Source organism: Chenopodium album, chromosome 16, assembly GCF_948465745.1.
Source record: "Chenopodium album chromosome 16, dcCheAlbu1.1, whole genome shotgun sequence".
NCBI lineage: Eukaryota > Viridiplantae > Streptophyta > Magnoliopsida > Caryophyllales > Amaranthaceae > Chenopodium > Chenopodium album.
The window spans coordinates 45,845,649-45,859,126 of NC_137849.1; the positions used below are offsets into that span (position 1 = coordinate 45,845,649).

At 34.8% G+C, this 13,478-nt stretch overlaps 3 protein-coding genes and 1 non-coding gene across 5 annotated transcripts; 3 read left to right on the forward strand and 1 right to left on the reverse strand.

Annotated features, from left to right (window-relative positions):
- Nucleotides 1–258: 258 nt before the first annotated feature.
- On the forward strand, nt 259–2,347 carry LOC145585582 (cell number regulator 6-like). The gene is made up of 4 exons (XM_081642283.1): nt 259–360; nt 1,322–1,436; nt 1,614–1,882; nt 2,114–2,347. Exons 1-4 carry the CDS (start codon nt 259–261, stop codon nt 2,345–2,347), a joined length of 720 nt encoding a protein of 239 aa, XP_081498409.1.
- Nucleotides 2,348–2,632: 285 nt separating this feature from the next.
- Nucleotides 2,633–9,404, reverse strand: LOC145585584 (3-hydroxyisobutyryl-CoA hydrolase-like protein 1, mitochondrial). Of its 2 annotated transcripts, none has more exons than XM_081642284.1 (14): nt 9,231–9,404; nt 9,045–9,128; nt 8,520–8,588; nt 8,364–8,427; nt 7,867–7,946; nt 6,756–6,839; nt 6,007–6,091; nt 5,247–5,332; nt 5,042–5,163; nt 4,400–4,460; nt 3,539–3,637; nt 3,336–3,437; nt 3,215–3,256; nt 2,633–3,035 (listed from the first exon to the last, which is right to left on the reverse strand). In XM_081642284.1, exons 1-14 carry the CDS (start codon nt 9,348–9,350, stop codon nt 2,916–2,918), a joined length of 1,218 nt encoding a protein of 405 aa, XP_081498410.1. In that variant the 5' UTR covers nt 9,351–9,404; the 3' UTR covers nt 2,633–2,915. The 2 variants fall into 2 exon arrangements, with proteins under 2 accessions (XP_081498410.1, XP_081498411.1); XM_081642285.1 differs by having other exon boundaries at nt 2,634–3,035; nt 9,045–9,125.
- Nucleotides 9,405–9,511: 107 nt separating this feature from the next.
- TRNAQ-UUG (transfer RNA glutamine (anticodon UUG)) lies at nt 9,512–9,583 on the forward strand. Its single transcript has one exon. It is a non-coding gene; the product is annotated as a tRNA-Gln (tRNA).
- A 387-nt stretch (nt 9,584–9,970) lies between these two features.
- LOC145585585 (malate dehydrogenase, cytoplasmic-like) lies at nt 9,971–12,372 on the forward strand. The gene is made up of 7 exons (XM_081642286.1): nt 9,971–10,169; nt 10,553–10,711; nt 10,794–10,969; nt 11,058–11,335; nt 11,463–11,598; nt 11,712–11,823; nt 12,093–12,372. The coding sequence occupies exons 1-7, from the start codon at nt 9,971–9,973 to the stop codon at nt 12,194–12,196; spliced, it is 1,164 nt and encodes a 387-aa protein (XP_081498412.1). The 3' UTR covers nt 12,197–12,372.
- The last annotated feature ends 1,106 nt before the right edge of the window (nt 12,373–13,478 follow it).

Genomic DNA, 13,478 nt, shown 5'->3' on the forward strand with positions numbered 1-13,478 from the left:
ACAAGAACCGAATTTTACTGAGAAAACTTTAAAATCTGTTACATGTATAACTAACATTTTCTCTAAATCAAATAATGTAACTCTTGATCATAGTTGATTTCCAGATTCAAGGCATTGTTAAATTATTGCAGAATGTATAAATTAGATATCGCATTTTCTTTAATTTTAAACTTTATATACATGTATGAATCTATGATAAATAATATATGAGTTAAATTAAATTAATGTATGAAAACATTAATTTATTTGCAGAGTAAGATGGGGGAGAATAATGCATCACAGTACGTGAAGTTAACAAAGGAACAAGAAGCTGTTGAAATTACCCCTGGAGAGCTCAATCAGCCTGTTCATGTTCCTCAGGTTTATTTTCATCAATTTTTTTTTTCAAAGTAATTTAATTGGGACGTTTAGACATAATGATCTTTTGGGTGATTCTGTTTTCACGATTAGTATTATTAATGTTGCGAACCATTATTTTTATGAACATGAGACTTAACTAAGATTTTTGAATTTCGTATACATCATTCTCATTTATGACTCCATATACGAATATAAAATAGGCGTGTTTTTTTCCTCATTATACAATTGTACATATTATTTGGAAGATTTGGTAGTGTGATTTCAAATATAAAAATGCGTGCCAACTAGATAGAAGATCAGATTAGGATATTAGAGTTTTAGTAAGGATTGCAGCCTGTAGGTATCAAATTGACAAATTGTCTACCATAAATGTTTGGGAGGATTTATTTTTATACAGTAATACTATTTGTTTAAAATACTCCATTATGAAAATTTTCAAGCATGATTTCACTAGATAAGGTGGTGTTGAGAGAAGATAGGAAAGTGACAAATGCATATGTTTTCGACTTTTTTTTTCTAGTGAATCATAATAAATCCTTAATTATGAGGGGTTGGGACAATGCGACAATTATAGTTGAAAGACAAAAAGTATGAATTACTCCGTATTACCTTAGATGACATTATTGTTTTTTTAAAGGAATTCCTTGGATGACGTTATGCTTCTTGAAATACAAAATAATGGTAGTAAAGAAATTCATAGTTTAGAACAAGATATATTAGTTAAAGAAAATTACAACTCTAGAAGGCAATAATGCATATTTAGTTCATAGCCTTAGCTTCATACTTCATTTAACTAAATTACTTTGATTAACTTTATTATAATAACATATACAAATATATTGTTCATATCCTTTAGAAGATGAATCATAATACTAATAATCATTATTAGGAAACAAACTACTTTCCTTGGCCTCTACACAATATAGTAAAATTAACATACATGTGGTGCATCACTTAACAGTTACATGTCAAGACATGCCCGGAGTGTGGGCAACAGCTACCAGCTGGGTTCGAGATTCCTGCTGATGAGCCGTGGATGACTGGAATTTGTGGATGTGCTCAAGATCCTGAGAGCTGTAAGTCTCTATCGACTGACCATCATTGATCATATAGACACCCTCAGTTTATAACATTTCATCGAAAGTGAACTGCTTCAGCTGTTGTTCCAGGGATTTGACTTAAAACATCTGCATTTATCAACATTTGTATACCAATCAAAATTCCTACATGTTTTTTTTTACTGTAACTTGCAGGCATGACTGGATTATTCTGCCCTTGTGTGCTGTTTGGCCGTAATGTTGAAAGATTTATGGAGGAAATCCCTTGGACAAACGCGTGCATTTGTCATGCTATTTGTGTCGAAGGAGGCATCACTATTGCAGCATTGATATCAATCTTCAATGGTTTCATTGATCCAAACACCTTACGTCTTGTTGGTGAGGGCTTGCTGTTTGCTTGGTGGATATGTGGAATATACAATGGCTTATTTCGAGAAGAATTGCAAAAGAAGTATCATCTTCAGGTAATTAGCGCAGTTCAAGAGCTGATCTTTAGTTCTCAGTTAAAAAAAATTAATCAGAAGAGCACACAGTATTCATGTCAGGCTGTCAGCTCTGAAGATTTACTGACGAACTATGTAGTCAGACTCGGGAACTTGTGTTAGACACATGTCCAAGAGTAGGACTACTATTTAGTGTGTTCATGACTTCAAGGTAGTAGGGAGATCAAATTACTGATATAACGTAAAATACAGGATTCGCCCTGTGATTCGTGTGTCGTGCACTGCTGCATGCACTGGTGTGCACTATGCCAAGAACACAGAGAAATGAAGGGACGGCTACCAGAAAATACTATGACGGCTACGACTGTTATGAACCCTCCGCCAGTCCAGGAAATGACTTCAGACCACAAGTGCGATTCCTCATCGTCTTCTGAAAATGGAAGTGACCATCACAGCCATACTGGTCTAGAGATTCAACCAGTATAATCTGTTAAGCTAAAAGTGGATACAGGATTTTCATGATATTTTTACATTTGCATCAAGGAGAGAAGAAATGCTTTCTTGTCATAGAATAGCCAATTTTGTTTGCGTCAGTTAAAACTACTTAGTAATGAGATATATGATTGAGAACTGCTGCATGATTTCTCATCGTAAACGACTTATTTGGTGCATTTGAAATTATGTATTTCCAATTGATGTGCAATAAGCCAATAATTCGATAAAAAATAGACAACCATTTTTACCTTTGAATGGTTGTGAGTCTTGTGACGAAACAATTTAGGGTACACCTTTTCATTGATTTTTGCAAATAGCTAGGAACATGTCTACAAACTCTTACTGTAAGCCATTTGGAGCACATCTATAGAGTGTAGACTCTTAATCTGGAGAAAAATTCCAATATGAATCTATGATTGAATCGGATATAGCTGCAACACAACTTTTCATTGCTCAATTTCAGTGACTAATTCTCATTTAGAGCAAATCAATAGGATTATTTACAGTAAAGGTCACCCAAAAGTTTAATGTGTTGGACAGTAATGGTCTTTCAAAGTCACTATAAAAATGCTTCTCGCTGCTTTGTTGGTAGCTCTAATTCTGGTTCAGATATACTGAGAGGGGAAAAGTATTCATCCACCATATCCTTGGAGACTCTATCTAAACTCGGTGGATCCCACTGCAAGATAAACAAATTTTATTAGATAAACTTCCAAGCATATCATCTTGGTAATGAGCAAGTGCAGGGGCGCACAAACATGTAACGTGGTGGCCGATCCTCGTCTTGGCGCACAATTACCCAGGGGGGGATATGTTAGGTTGGGAAAGGCCATAAAGAAAATGTTTAAATTAAAATACCTTAGGTGAGAAGTCCCTGTCCACCATTCGTGCCCGTACACCCTGAAAGCATGCCAGAACATACTAAGAGAAGCATAGCGGTGATAGAAATAATAAACAAGCATATGTAACACATTAATACCTCAATGAAGTCATTTGAGACCTTTCCAGTGATTCCCTGAAGCGACATTCGGTACTCACGAGCCAGACACTGGTCAAGAGTCTGATATCTACCTTCCCGTATCTGATGGGTTATACATAAGTTGGCATAAAGTGGGCATCAGATGCACACTTTTTTTTTTTTTTTTTTTAGAGGGGATAGAAAGATGGGTGGAAGAAACTCACTGATCTCAAGGAAACCTTCAGGCTCAGGGGGGACACTTCCCGCAACCTCTTCAAAGTGGAAGCACACCAAGCATGATCTGTTTTAGTTGCCTCATCTTCCTGAGAATATTGCACACATAGACCTCTTTCAATGCAAATTTACAGATGTAATTACCATCACAGGCATCAAACAACATGAGGTAAGTCAAATATTGAGCACCAAACCAACAAACATGATCCTGCAATATGTGTAATCCAGCTTTGCCACATATTGCTAGAGAGAGGCAGCAGCAATTGCAACACCAATTAAGCAGATAAAAAAGAAGACTGAAAGTGATTTTTTACAGGAAACCAGAGCATGATTATTGAACAAGCACTGCCACTGACCTCAGCTATCCAACATATAGAGCAGGCAAAAGCAAAAACTTTGTGAAGCATCATATAATAGCACATAATTTCCAATAAATGAAAAACAACGTATTCCCACTGGCTGTAATAATTTAATATATTATGTTTGATTTTACTAAAAAGTGTTGCTCTCTATGCAGGAGTTTCATTTACTGGCACTTTCTCTCAACTATTCGCCTACCCCAAATGGCATTCATCAGGAGAACCATGTCCTTAAATTCTAGTATGTGATTAACTATATACTACTTTATGATACTTTCCTGAAGATAGCAATTGCATATAAACCATTTCTTTTTTGAGCATTATTGATGACAATCATGTCATATAAGGGGTAATAGCAGATATATAATTTTACAAAATCATAACAGGACATGTGACAATTTTTCCAGGCATTTCAAAGGTAGTATACATGACTAAAGGAAAATGAGTTTAGAGCTGTAAAAACTGGTTGAAAAACTAGGAGAATAAGCGTACCAGCGAATCCATTATCTCCTCAACGGTTTCATGGCCAAAACATTTGTTGAGGGTCTCCATCCTGAACAAGTAGATTAAATGAGATGTACATAGACATAAGAGGAACAAACAATAAAGGCAACATCAATAGCCATCTGTCAATACAGTAAAAAAAAACCTGACAGACACTGAGAACAGAAAAGATAAAGTCATAGTCCTAGCCAAGATAAAGTCACTTTGGAAGATCATGCAAAATTTTCATAAAATGGCCATGTTTGACACTTGAATATATGCCAGGTGTCAGACACTTCTAGCCAAGTCCAAGTAACAAAGCCTGCGACTAAATGGATGTCGATAACATAGAAGAAAAATATTTCTGCAGCTACATCAGCTAGTGAGAAGAAATTGACCTTTTTTTATGGGGATGGGAAAATGTTTATTCATTGAGCTCATAGTTCCCATAATTCCAGTAGAAATCCAGGAAGTAACTAAAAACATCTAAACTTTCACCTAGTTTTGTTCCTTGGAAATAATTCATTCATAGAGCACAAGATACTGAGACAGTACCCTTAAACAATGTAATACTCAAAGTTCTAGCAAGAATATTGTGAGCCATAAAGAATACTTAAAGCCAAAGATCAGAATTCACAAAGTAAAGCAAACCTGTGAAGTATGCTCATATTGTCAGGAGAGACAATGTCAGCAAACTCCTGCAGGGAAGTCTCAACAACAGAAAAATCATCACTGACCAGATTGACTAAATGTTCTTCTATTTGAGGAAGCTTCTGTCAAATTCAGGAGAGTATAGTAAGTATTTGCATCACTACAAAAGAACACAGTATCGGGAACAAAATGCAATAGAACAGACAGCACTAAGTGAATAATGTGTAGCAAGCCCACACGCAAGCATTTCAGCACCACTGAGAGATTTGCTGGTCAGAGCCAAATATTCTCCTACAAGGGAAAAAAGTAATTATCAAATTAAGTTAACAAGGCAGTGACATATCATTCAGCAAAAAATACTGAAAGTAATTGAGTAACTTGAGTTAAATACAAGGATGCTATATCAAAGATTCACCTGTCCAATACAAGTAATACTAATGCTCCAAGAGGAAAAGCAGGGTAATAAACAATGGTTTCTGTCTTCTTGTGGAGGTAAATTATACTAGGATGCAAGATGCATAAAATTTAAAATGCCCAGCCAACAGATCTAGCTCTTTTACTAAACAGGTCAATGCCAGCTGAAAAACTAAACCTTTTGTTTTTTTAGATGTAATTACCCAAGAGGTGATCCATCCCGTACCACCACAAAACCATCGGGTCATAGTCACCAATACATCCATCTGGTTTCCCTCCTTCCTTTCTCGGTTTTGACGATTCCACGTTTGTTACAATATGAGGAGGGAGAAACTTTAACAATGAAGAATCATTGATCAAGCTAAAGAACCCCTCCACCCCCCCACCCCACCCCAAAAAATGAAGGGAAGAAGAAGAATTTACAGATAATTTCTTAGCATTTCTCACTACTCAGGACTTTCCCATGTGTTAAGTGCATTCCTTGGGGAAAGAAAAGGCAATAGTAATAGTAACACAAGCACAATCAAGAGAAGACAAAAGGTTAATCTTACCTATGTGACCAGGTAAATGAGAAAGATAAAAAGAGGCCCCAGCATCAGGATGGAAACCGATTAGAGTTTCTGGGGTAGCAAAAACCTGAACTCACAAAGAGGGAACAACATAATTAGAAGTAAACCTAAAGAGAGTCCCAAACTCAATGCAGACATCATTTTGATGGAAAGTGCAGCAGATGTATTCTCCAATTCTATGCTTAGATAAATTCAAATTAACATGCAATTTAAAACTATAAACAGCCTGCAGGGTAGATCGTAATTTATATGTAACTTTGAAAGCAAAGTCCTCATGCCAACGTCAATGACTCGATGGTAACACTTGTCCATTCCCAAAAATGTGAATTTCTTCATAAATTTCAACTACCACTTTAGAGATGGTATTAAGTGGTGTTGAAGATTTTTGAAGAAAGAACTTTGAGGATGGAGATTCATTACCGTGGACTAGGCATGAGTTCTACCTTGCAAAATGACAAATAAAAGCATTACTTATCACAAACCAACAAACAGGCTGCAAAGGGTAATCCATGCTTTTTTAGAGTTCAGATACCTCATCAAAGTCATCATTCAACCAATCCAAGGATGAAGCTAATAACAGGTAGGGAGGTAATCACAAAAGATCTTTCTGTTTCTTCTTTATTTATTGATATTAACTATTAAGATATAGTCGAGTATATATATCTTGCTTCAAAAGGTGGCAAAAAGAATCAGTACGACTCAGGAAGCATACAACAAAGGCAAACACTCACAGTTTGGTCGGTAGCAACACGAAATGTCCCTGGAATTGAAACACCTCCTCCACCACCCATTGTAATACCATTCAGAAGGGCAACCTACACAGATTACAGAAACATCTAGTAAATAAAAAAATAAAAACCCACGGTACATAACTGAAGCTTCATTTTTCTTCATCCTCACTTTGAATTACAACAGTACATAGAAGAACAGACCCCGGGAATGACTTGGTTGGAAGGAGCTAGGAAGGATATAAAGTATATGGATTTGCATGAGCATGAGGCATTTGATTGTAAGGGATGGAGGAGGAAGATTTTTGTGGATGACTTTACAGAATAATCATTTTTGGTTCATGTAGCTGACCCTACTTATAGGATTAAGGCTTTGATTGATTGATTAATAGAAGAACAAAGCCCAATGCTACAAGTCACAAATCAAACATTGCAAGAATGATACCACCATATTAGGAGTGTTCATTTCGCACAATTGCAGACTAGTATATTAGTATTCTACGGAAAAATTAACAATAAGCAATGCTCTATTAATATCAGAATTCAGAAGTAACAACTATTTAAGTCCACAAACTAATTCCTAACATTTAATCCAATTTAGTTTGTTTTATTTACTTTCACTAATGAATCGAGAGTACAAATTATGGACTGAAGATAAAAGTTCAAAAGTTTGTAGCATTAGCATGTCAATCCATAGAATAGGCTCTCAAATCACATTCAACATCAAAGGTGACAACGGTTCAGATTATAACAAACATGAAGCCACTTTCAGGTAGCTCCTTGCCAAGAGCTGGTGAAAAATAGATCAACTGAGGTCCCTTGACTTGAAAGGCTAATAGTCATGAAACTATATGTGTACCCTTTTAACACAATATCCTCCATTGCATAGTCACTTTCAATTCTATCACACATATACTGTTTGAGATGTCTGGTGGTTGGTTGAAAACATTTTTCCTTGAAGAATACAGAAAATTTTCAGTTGTTAACACTAGTTTTACATCATGATGTAAGCATTTAGAATCAATCCATAAAACCCATAGCACACAGAAATAGATGGGTATAGAGAGAAATCTCTCCACCAACTAAAAGAGCTAGTTGCTCAAAATGTACTCACATGAGGCTTCAAGTACGTGCCAAGCATGTATATAAATGTGTATAAGGTTCCAAAAAATTCTTTACAGTCATCTATCTTTCCTGCATTGAAAAACAGATATTGAATCCATCAAACAGGATGACAAAGTACATTAAACCAAAAAAATAAAAACTGCAAGGTACGGACATTATATCCACATAAATCTATTAAATAAGTATTCGAATACTTTTTAAACCCCACTCCTCTTTATGATCTAGTAGATGTAAGCATGCACAATTAAATTTACCATATGAGAACTGCTTATCCAAGTATGCAAAGACTTTAATACTACCTGATTCTTATCTAAAAGCTAGTACATGTAATGCTACAAACATCTTATTGAAATAAACAGAACAAAAGTCACGAAACACAATTAAGAATAATAAAAGTGTAACAGAACCTAAAAGTTGCAAAATTATAAGTAGAAGTCATGGCATTGGCAAGGTTACATCTTAAATTAAACAATGTGAAGATCAAACCTTTGTTGATATAGTGATAAAGTGAAACAATATCTCCACCAGCACAAAATGCCTTGCCACTGCCCTTCCAATATGGGAAACAAAAGAGATTTAACGCCACACAATCGTTTCTCAAATAGATTGAAAAGACATAAAAACAAAATCAGATTGAGCTACCTTCATCATCACAAATCCAATATCAGGATCATCTTCCCAACATTTGTAATACTTTTGAAGCAAAGCACCCTAAGTTTAGACAAAAGCAAGCATTGTAAGCACAATGTCAGAACAAGACTAGATTATGCAACGTTCAATGGTGAATCATGTAACTATGGAAGTAAGTTCATTCTGAATGGAAGTATTTTGAACCCACTCCTAGAAGTTTCTAATACATATTTTTGTTTTCTTATATTAAACACAATTACTACCTCTGTTTCGTATTATTTGCAACGATTAGACATTTTCCCCGTCTATTTTACGTGAAATTGTTGCAAATAATATGAAATGGAGATAGTATATTGAGAATAAACGAACAAAAAGTGAAAACTACTTTTTCAAGTTTGTTACAACATATAATGATATCGATTAAACCTAAAATCATCAAACACGCAACAATTTAAAGCATAAAATGAACCTCAAATACAAAAATAAAAAATTAAAAATAGAGCTGAAATTTAATTTCTGAGAAAACAAAGAATTTACCATGTTAGTGTTGAGAGCATTAAGAACAGAAGGACGATGAAGAACAGCAGTTCGGCAATGAGATTTTCCTTCAACCAACACCTGCTACCATCATCAATCAAAACAACAATCAGAAAATGTAATTAATTAATTACTGTAATTAATAAATTAATCATCAATTAAGAAGAAATTAGAGAAAAAAAAAACCTCGTCATTAAGATGAGAAGAGAGAGTTCTCCGCCATTGACATTGAAATGATGCTTTTCCACCTAAAACGCGGCGTATTGCTGATAATGAGGACGATGATGCCTTGATCAACCTCACCATTTTTCTCTCTCTTCTTTCTCTTTCTAATTTTTCTGCAAGTTTTTTTCAGTTGCGTCTTTCTACAGCTTTCTTCACTAGTTCGTCAAATCAAAATGGAAGTTTATCTATTCGTACGATAAGATTTTATAATATTAGTAGAAATGAAGTAAACATCAACATGGGGTTCTATGGTGTAGTGGTTAGCACTCTGGACTTTGAATCCAGCGACCTGGGTTCGACTCCCGGTAGGACCTTTTTGCTACTCTATCAATATTTTCGGTATTGGGTGTACAGTGTACCATGTAGTTGTGTGCGTACCAAGCCATGTGATCAGTCTAAGTTTAAGTCATGCACCTGCTAGAATAGATATTTCTCGTACCTTTTTCAAATAACAATTATGTTGTCCTCTTTTTAAGATATATTTTAAATGCTTAATGTCTTGATATTCCATATATTCCTTTCTTGACATTGAAGTGAGTGCAATGTCGGTTTTTAATACCTTGTACTCGTTGGTTTTTGATATTTCATGCCTTGCATGAAACTACAGTTTATGATTCTTGGAATTGGTATCTAATCTACTAACTGCTATAAAAGGATCAACTTTGTTTGCTAGACGTAACAATTAATTAACCTATTTTATTATGGGGATTTCATTAGTAGAGGAAATGGAAAATTTTCAATTACTTGAAAAAATTGGAATGAATTTGAATTTAGAATTTGTTGAGAAATTTTGGGTTGTTTCTATTTGTTGTATATTGTCATATTTGTTGGTCAAACATATTTGGAGCTCTGTAAAGATGGAAAAAGAGCCCACTAGGGTGCTTGTTACTGGTGCTGCAGGCATGCAATTTGACACTTGATAATCTTTCATAATTTGCTATGCTTTCAAATTTCAATTTTTTAGATTTATTCGTAATTTTGTCATGCATTTCGTAAAAGTCTCTATATTCCTAGTTTTATTGTACACTTGTCTTATACAAGACTTGCCATTTTGGCTTCGAGTCACAATATGCTTGAAGATTTTGTCTGAGAATATACTCATAACAGAGAAAAATCATATTCTTTTACTTATTCTTGCTGTTAAGATACAAGTTGACAGCAATATGCACCCTTGAAAATATGATTATGCTGTTATGCAGAAGGCTGAATTTGATATGAATGTTTTTGTTAATATAGCTTAGCATACATGTAAGGATTTTGGTCTAATAAAATGAATTTTGCAGGACAAATTGGGTACGCGTTAGTCCCTATGATCGCGAGAGGACTGATGCTCGGACCAGACCAACCTGTAATTCTCCATCTGCTCGATATTGAGCCAGCTGCAGAGGCCTTGAATGGTGTCAAAATGGAACTAATCGATGCTGCCTTTCCTCTCCTCAAAGGTATATTGTTAAACACTATCAAAAGTAACCCTCATTTCATTGAGGCATGTGTTAAGGATGATGTTGGCCTTGTTTTAAGCAGATATTGTAGCCACTACCGATGTCATGGAGGCTTGTGAAGGTGTTGACATAGCAATAATGCTAGCCGGGTTTCCTAGGAAGGAAGGAATGGAAAGGAAGGATGTCACGTCAAAGAATGTATCCATTTATAAAGCTCAGGCTTCTGCACTTGAACAACAGGCTGCTGAAAATTGCAAGGTGGTCGAGTTTATTAGTCCTTGCTTTTAAGCTTACTCGTTGAGATTTATGATCTTTTTCCTATAACATGTTATCAATTTTCTTACAGGTGTTGGTGGTTGCAAATCCTGCTAATACAAATGCACTCATTTTGAAGAAATTCGCACCTTCGATTCCTGAAAAAAACATTACATGTCTTACAATGCTTGATCATAACAGAGCAATTGGTCAAATTGCTGAGAAGCTTAATGTTCATGCTAGTGATGTAAAGAATGTCATAATATGGGGAAATCATTCTTCGACATTATATCCAGATGTAAATCATGCAACTGTAACTACAACCGATGGAGTAAAGCATGTTCGAGAACTTGTAGCAGATGATCATTGGTACACCTTAAATACTCGTCCTTTTCACCTGAATTTCACTTATCTGAACTTATTGGCCTTTATATGAACTTGTAGCAATGTAGGAACTTGGAATTTATAATCAATTTCATATCCTTTTCATAAGTAGGTTAAACAAGGAATTGATCACTACAGTACAGCAGAGGGGTGTAGCTATAATCAAGGCACGGAAACTGTCAAGCGCGTTGTCAGCTGCAAGTTCAGCTTGTGACCACATTCACAATTGGGTGAATGGAACAAACAAGGTTTAACATCTTTTATGAAATGAATTCCTTTTATGTCACAGCAGAATGTTTGCTATTTTTCTTGCTGAACATTTTCATCACTTCATGTATGATACAACTTTAATTCATTCTAGGGAACGTGGATTTCGATGGGAGTATACTCTGATGGCTCTTATGGTATCAAACACGGTCTTATCTACTCCTTTCCTGTAACTTGCAAGAATGGAGAATGGTCTATAGTACAGGGTAAGCTCCTAGTTCACCTTGATTGCTACTCGTATATTTTTCTAATTAAATTAAACGTCTGAAATTTGTTTTACGTTCATACGTATGTACCCCTCTAGGCTAGGCCTCCGTCCCAAAATAACAATCTTAAAACTAGTGTATATGTACCTCACCAATATTATCATTAACTACGCAATATCAGCGAAATATTTTTACTTTCAATCCATGTCTTATAGCGCGGTATTGCTTGTGTAACATGGGAGGTTACCTTGAATCTATGTATGTTGTAGGGCTAAAGATCGACGAGTTTTCAAGAGCAAAGATGGATGCAACAGAGAAGGAGCTCATTGAGGAGAAAGAACTAGCAAATTCTTGCCTCGGCCAATCAATCTAATAAGCTCATTCAAGCTGTCATTTTCAGCAATGATAATTCAAGCTGTCAAGTTTAGTGGTGTACATAAATTCCATGTTAATTAGCTTGTCTGCTTGTTACATATTTACATACTTGTAACGTTGAAATTGGGTTAAAAAAAAAATGGTATACAGCTCAATGCATTTACAAATTGAACTTGTTCTTAGTTCATCATGACCTGCCTCCATTTATATCTTAGCAGAATATTTAAGCTCTTACTGGTAAAATTCATCTAGAAATTAATGTCAGAACTACCTAATATATATTATGTTCTTGGTAGTTGATAGCTTGTATTAATTGTATAATTTTTACTCTAATAAGTTTCTTTTAAACTTTTACTGTGTCAGTAAATTTTTTTTAACTAAACTTATTTTTCTTGGAATAAGTGAAAATAATGTAAATACTAAACAGAACTGACCTTAAAATAATGAAAACTACATATTTGAAAATTGAGACAAATAACGTAATAACATTTGATATTTCATACTAGTATTTTTTTCTTATACATTATTGTAAAGTTACGATAAAGGTTTAAATAAAGTAGTACATACATCGGTCCATATCTTAATAATATCCTAACAACATACCGTACTCAAGTGAAGCGAACATGTCTTAATTAACCGTCATCTAAAGTTGTAATAATGTAACATGGAAAGCAATAGACCATGGGCCGTCCATGGGCCAAGTAGAAGTAGCAAATTATAATATAGGAAGTAATTGGAAAGGAGAATTAAATAGAGAAATATTGGGAGAGTGCCACATAATATGTAATCCAAATAATTGTGGGTGGTCCATAAAAGTGGCCGGTTGGTCTAAGTTGGTTAACCCACTGACGTTGTATGAATTAAGGGGGTGGTGGAGCAGGTTGTTCTTTAATTTGTGTGCTTTTCTTGATGAGTTTTCATGGGCATTCATTTTCTGACTCATCATTTTCAGCTACCAGAGACTGATATTTAATTGACTTTTATTTATTTCAATTTCAAATATTAATTATTGATTGTAAGGCTATTTATTCTTGCTTGTTTTTTCCTTAGGCCAACTTTTTTTAATTTAATTGCTACTACTAGTTTATTCAGTATAATTCTATTGCGTGTATGTCCTTCCATTTCTAAGTACAATGTTTTTGGTATGTGGACATCCACTCTCAATATCAACATAAGTTCAAATGTTTTTTGATGCAAATTTTTTTTTTTTTTTTTCTTTTTAAAATGACTTTGGATTAAGTGCATCATTCTCGCAATACTCTTCTTCCATTCTTACTTGA

Excerpts from the sequence above, each read along its gene's own strand:
- LOC145585582 (XM_081642283.1), top strand. The coding sequence starts at position 259 with ATGGGGGAGAATAATGCATCACAGTACGTGAAGTTAACAAAGGAACAA. Across the intron at positions 361-1,321 it reads AGCCTGTTCATGTTCCTCAG|TTACATGTCAAGACATGCCC; the intron begins GTTTATTTTCAT and ends ATCACTTAACAG. Across the intron at positions 1,437-1,613 it reads TGCTCAAGATCCTGAGAGCT|GCATGACTGGATTATTCTGC; the intron begins GTAAGTCTCTAT and ends TGTAACTTGCAG.
- LOC145585584 (XM_081642284.1), bottom strand. The coding sequence starts at position 9,350 with ATGGTGAGGTTGATCAAGGCATCATCGTCCTCATTATCAGCAATACGC. Across the intron at positions 5,333-6,006 it reads TCATTTACCTGGTCACATAG|GAGAATATTTGGCTCTGACC; the intron begins GTAAGATTAACC and ends TTTCCCTTGTAG. Across the intron at positions 3,257-3,335 it reads TCTCAAATGACTTCATTGAG|GGTGTACGGGCACGAATGGT; the intron begins GTATTAATGTGT and ends GCATGCTTTCAG.
- LOC145585585 (XM_081642286.1), top strand. The coding sequence starts at position 9,971 with ATGGGGATTTCATTAGTAGAGGAAATGGAAAATTTTCAATTACTTGAA. Across the intron at positions 10,170-10,552 it reads GCTTGTTACTGGTGCTGCAG|GACAAATTGGGTACGCGTTA; the intron begins GCATGCAATTTG and ends TGAATTTTGCAG. Across the intron at positions 10,970-11,057 it reads AGGCTGCTGAAAATTGCAAG|GTGTTGGTGGTTGCAAATCC; the intron begins GTGGTCGAGTTT and ends ATTTTCTTACAG.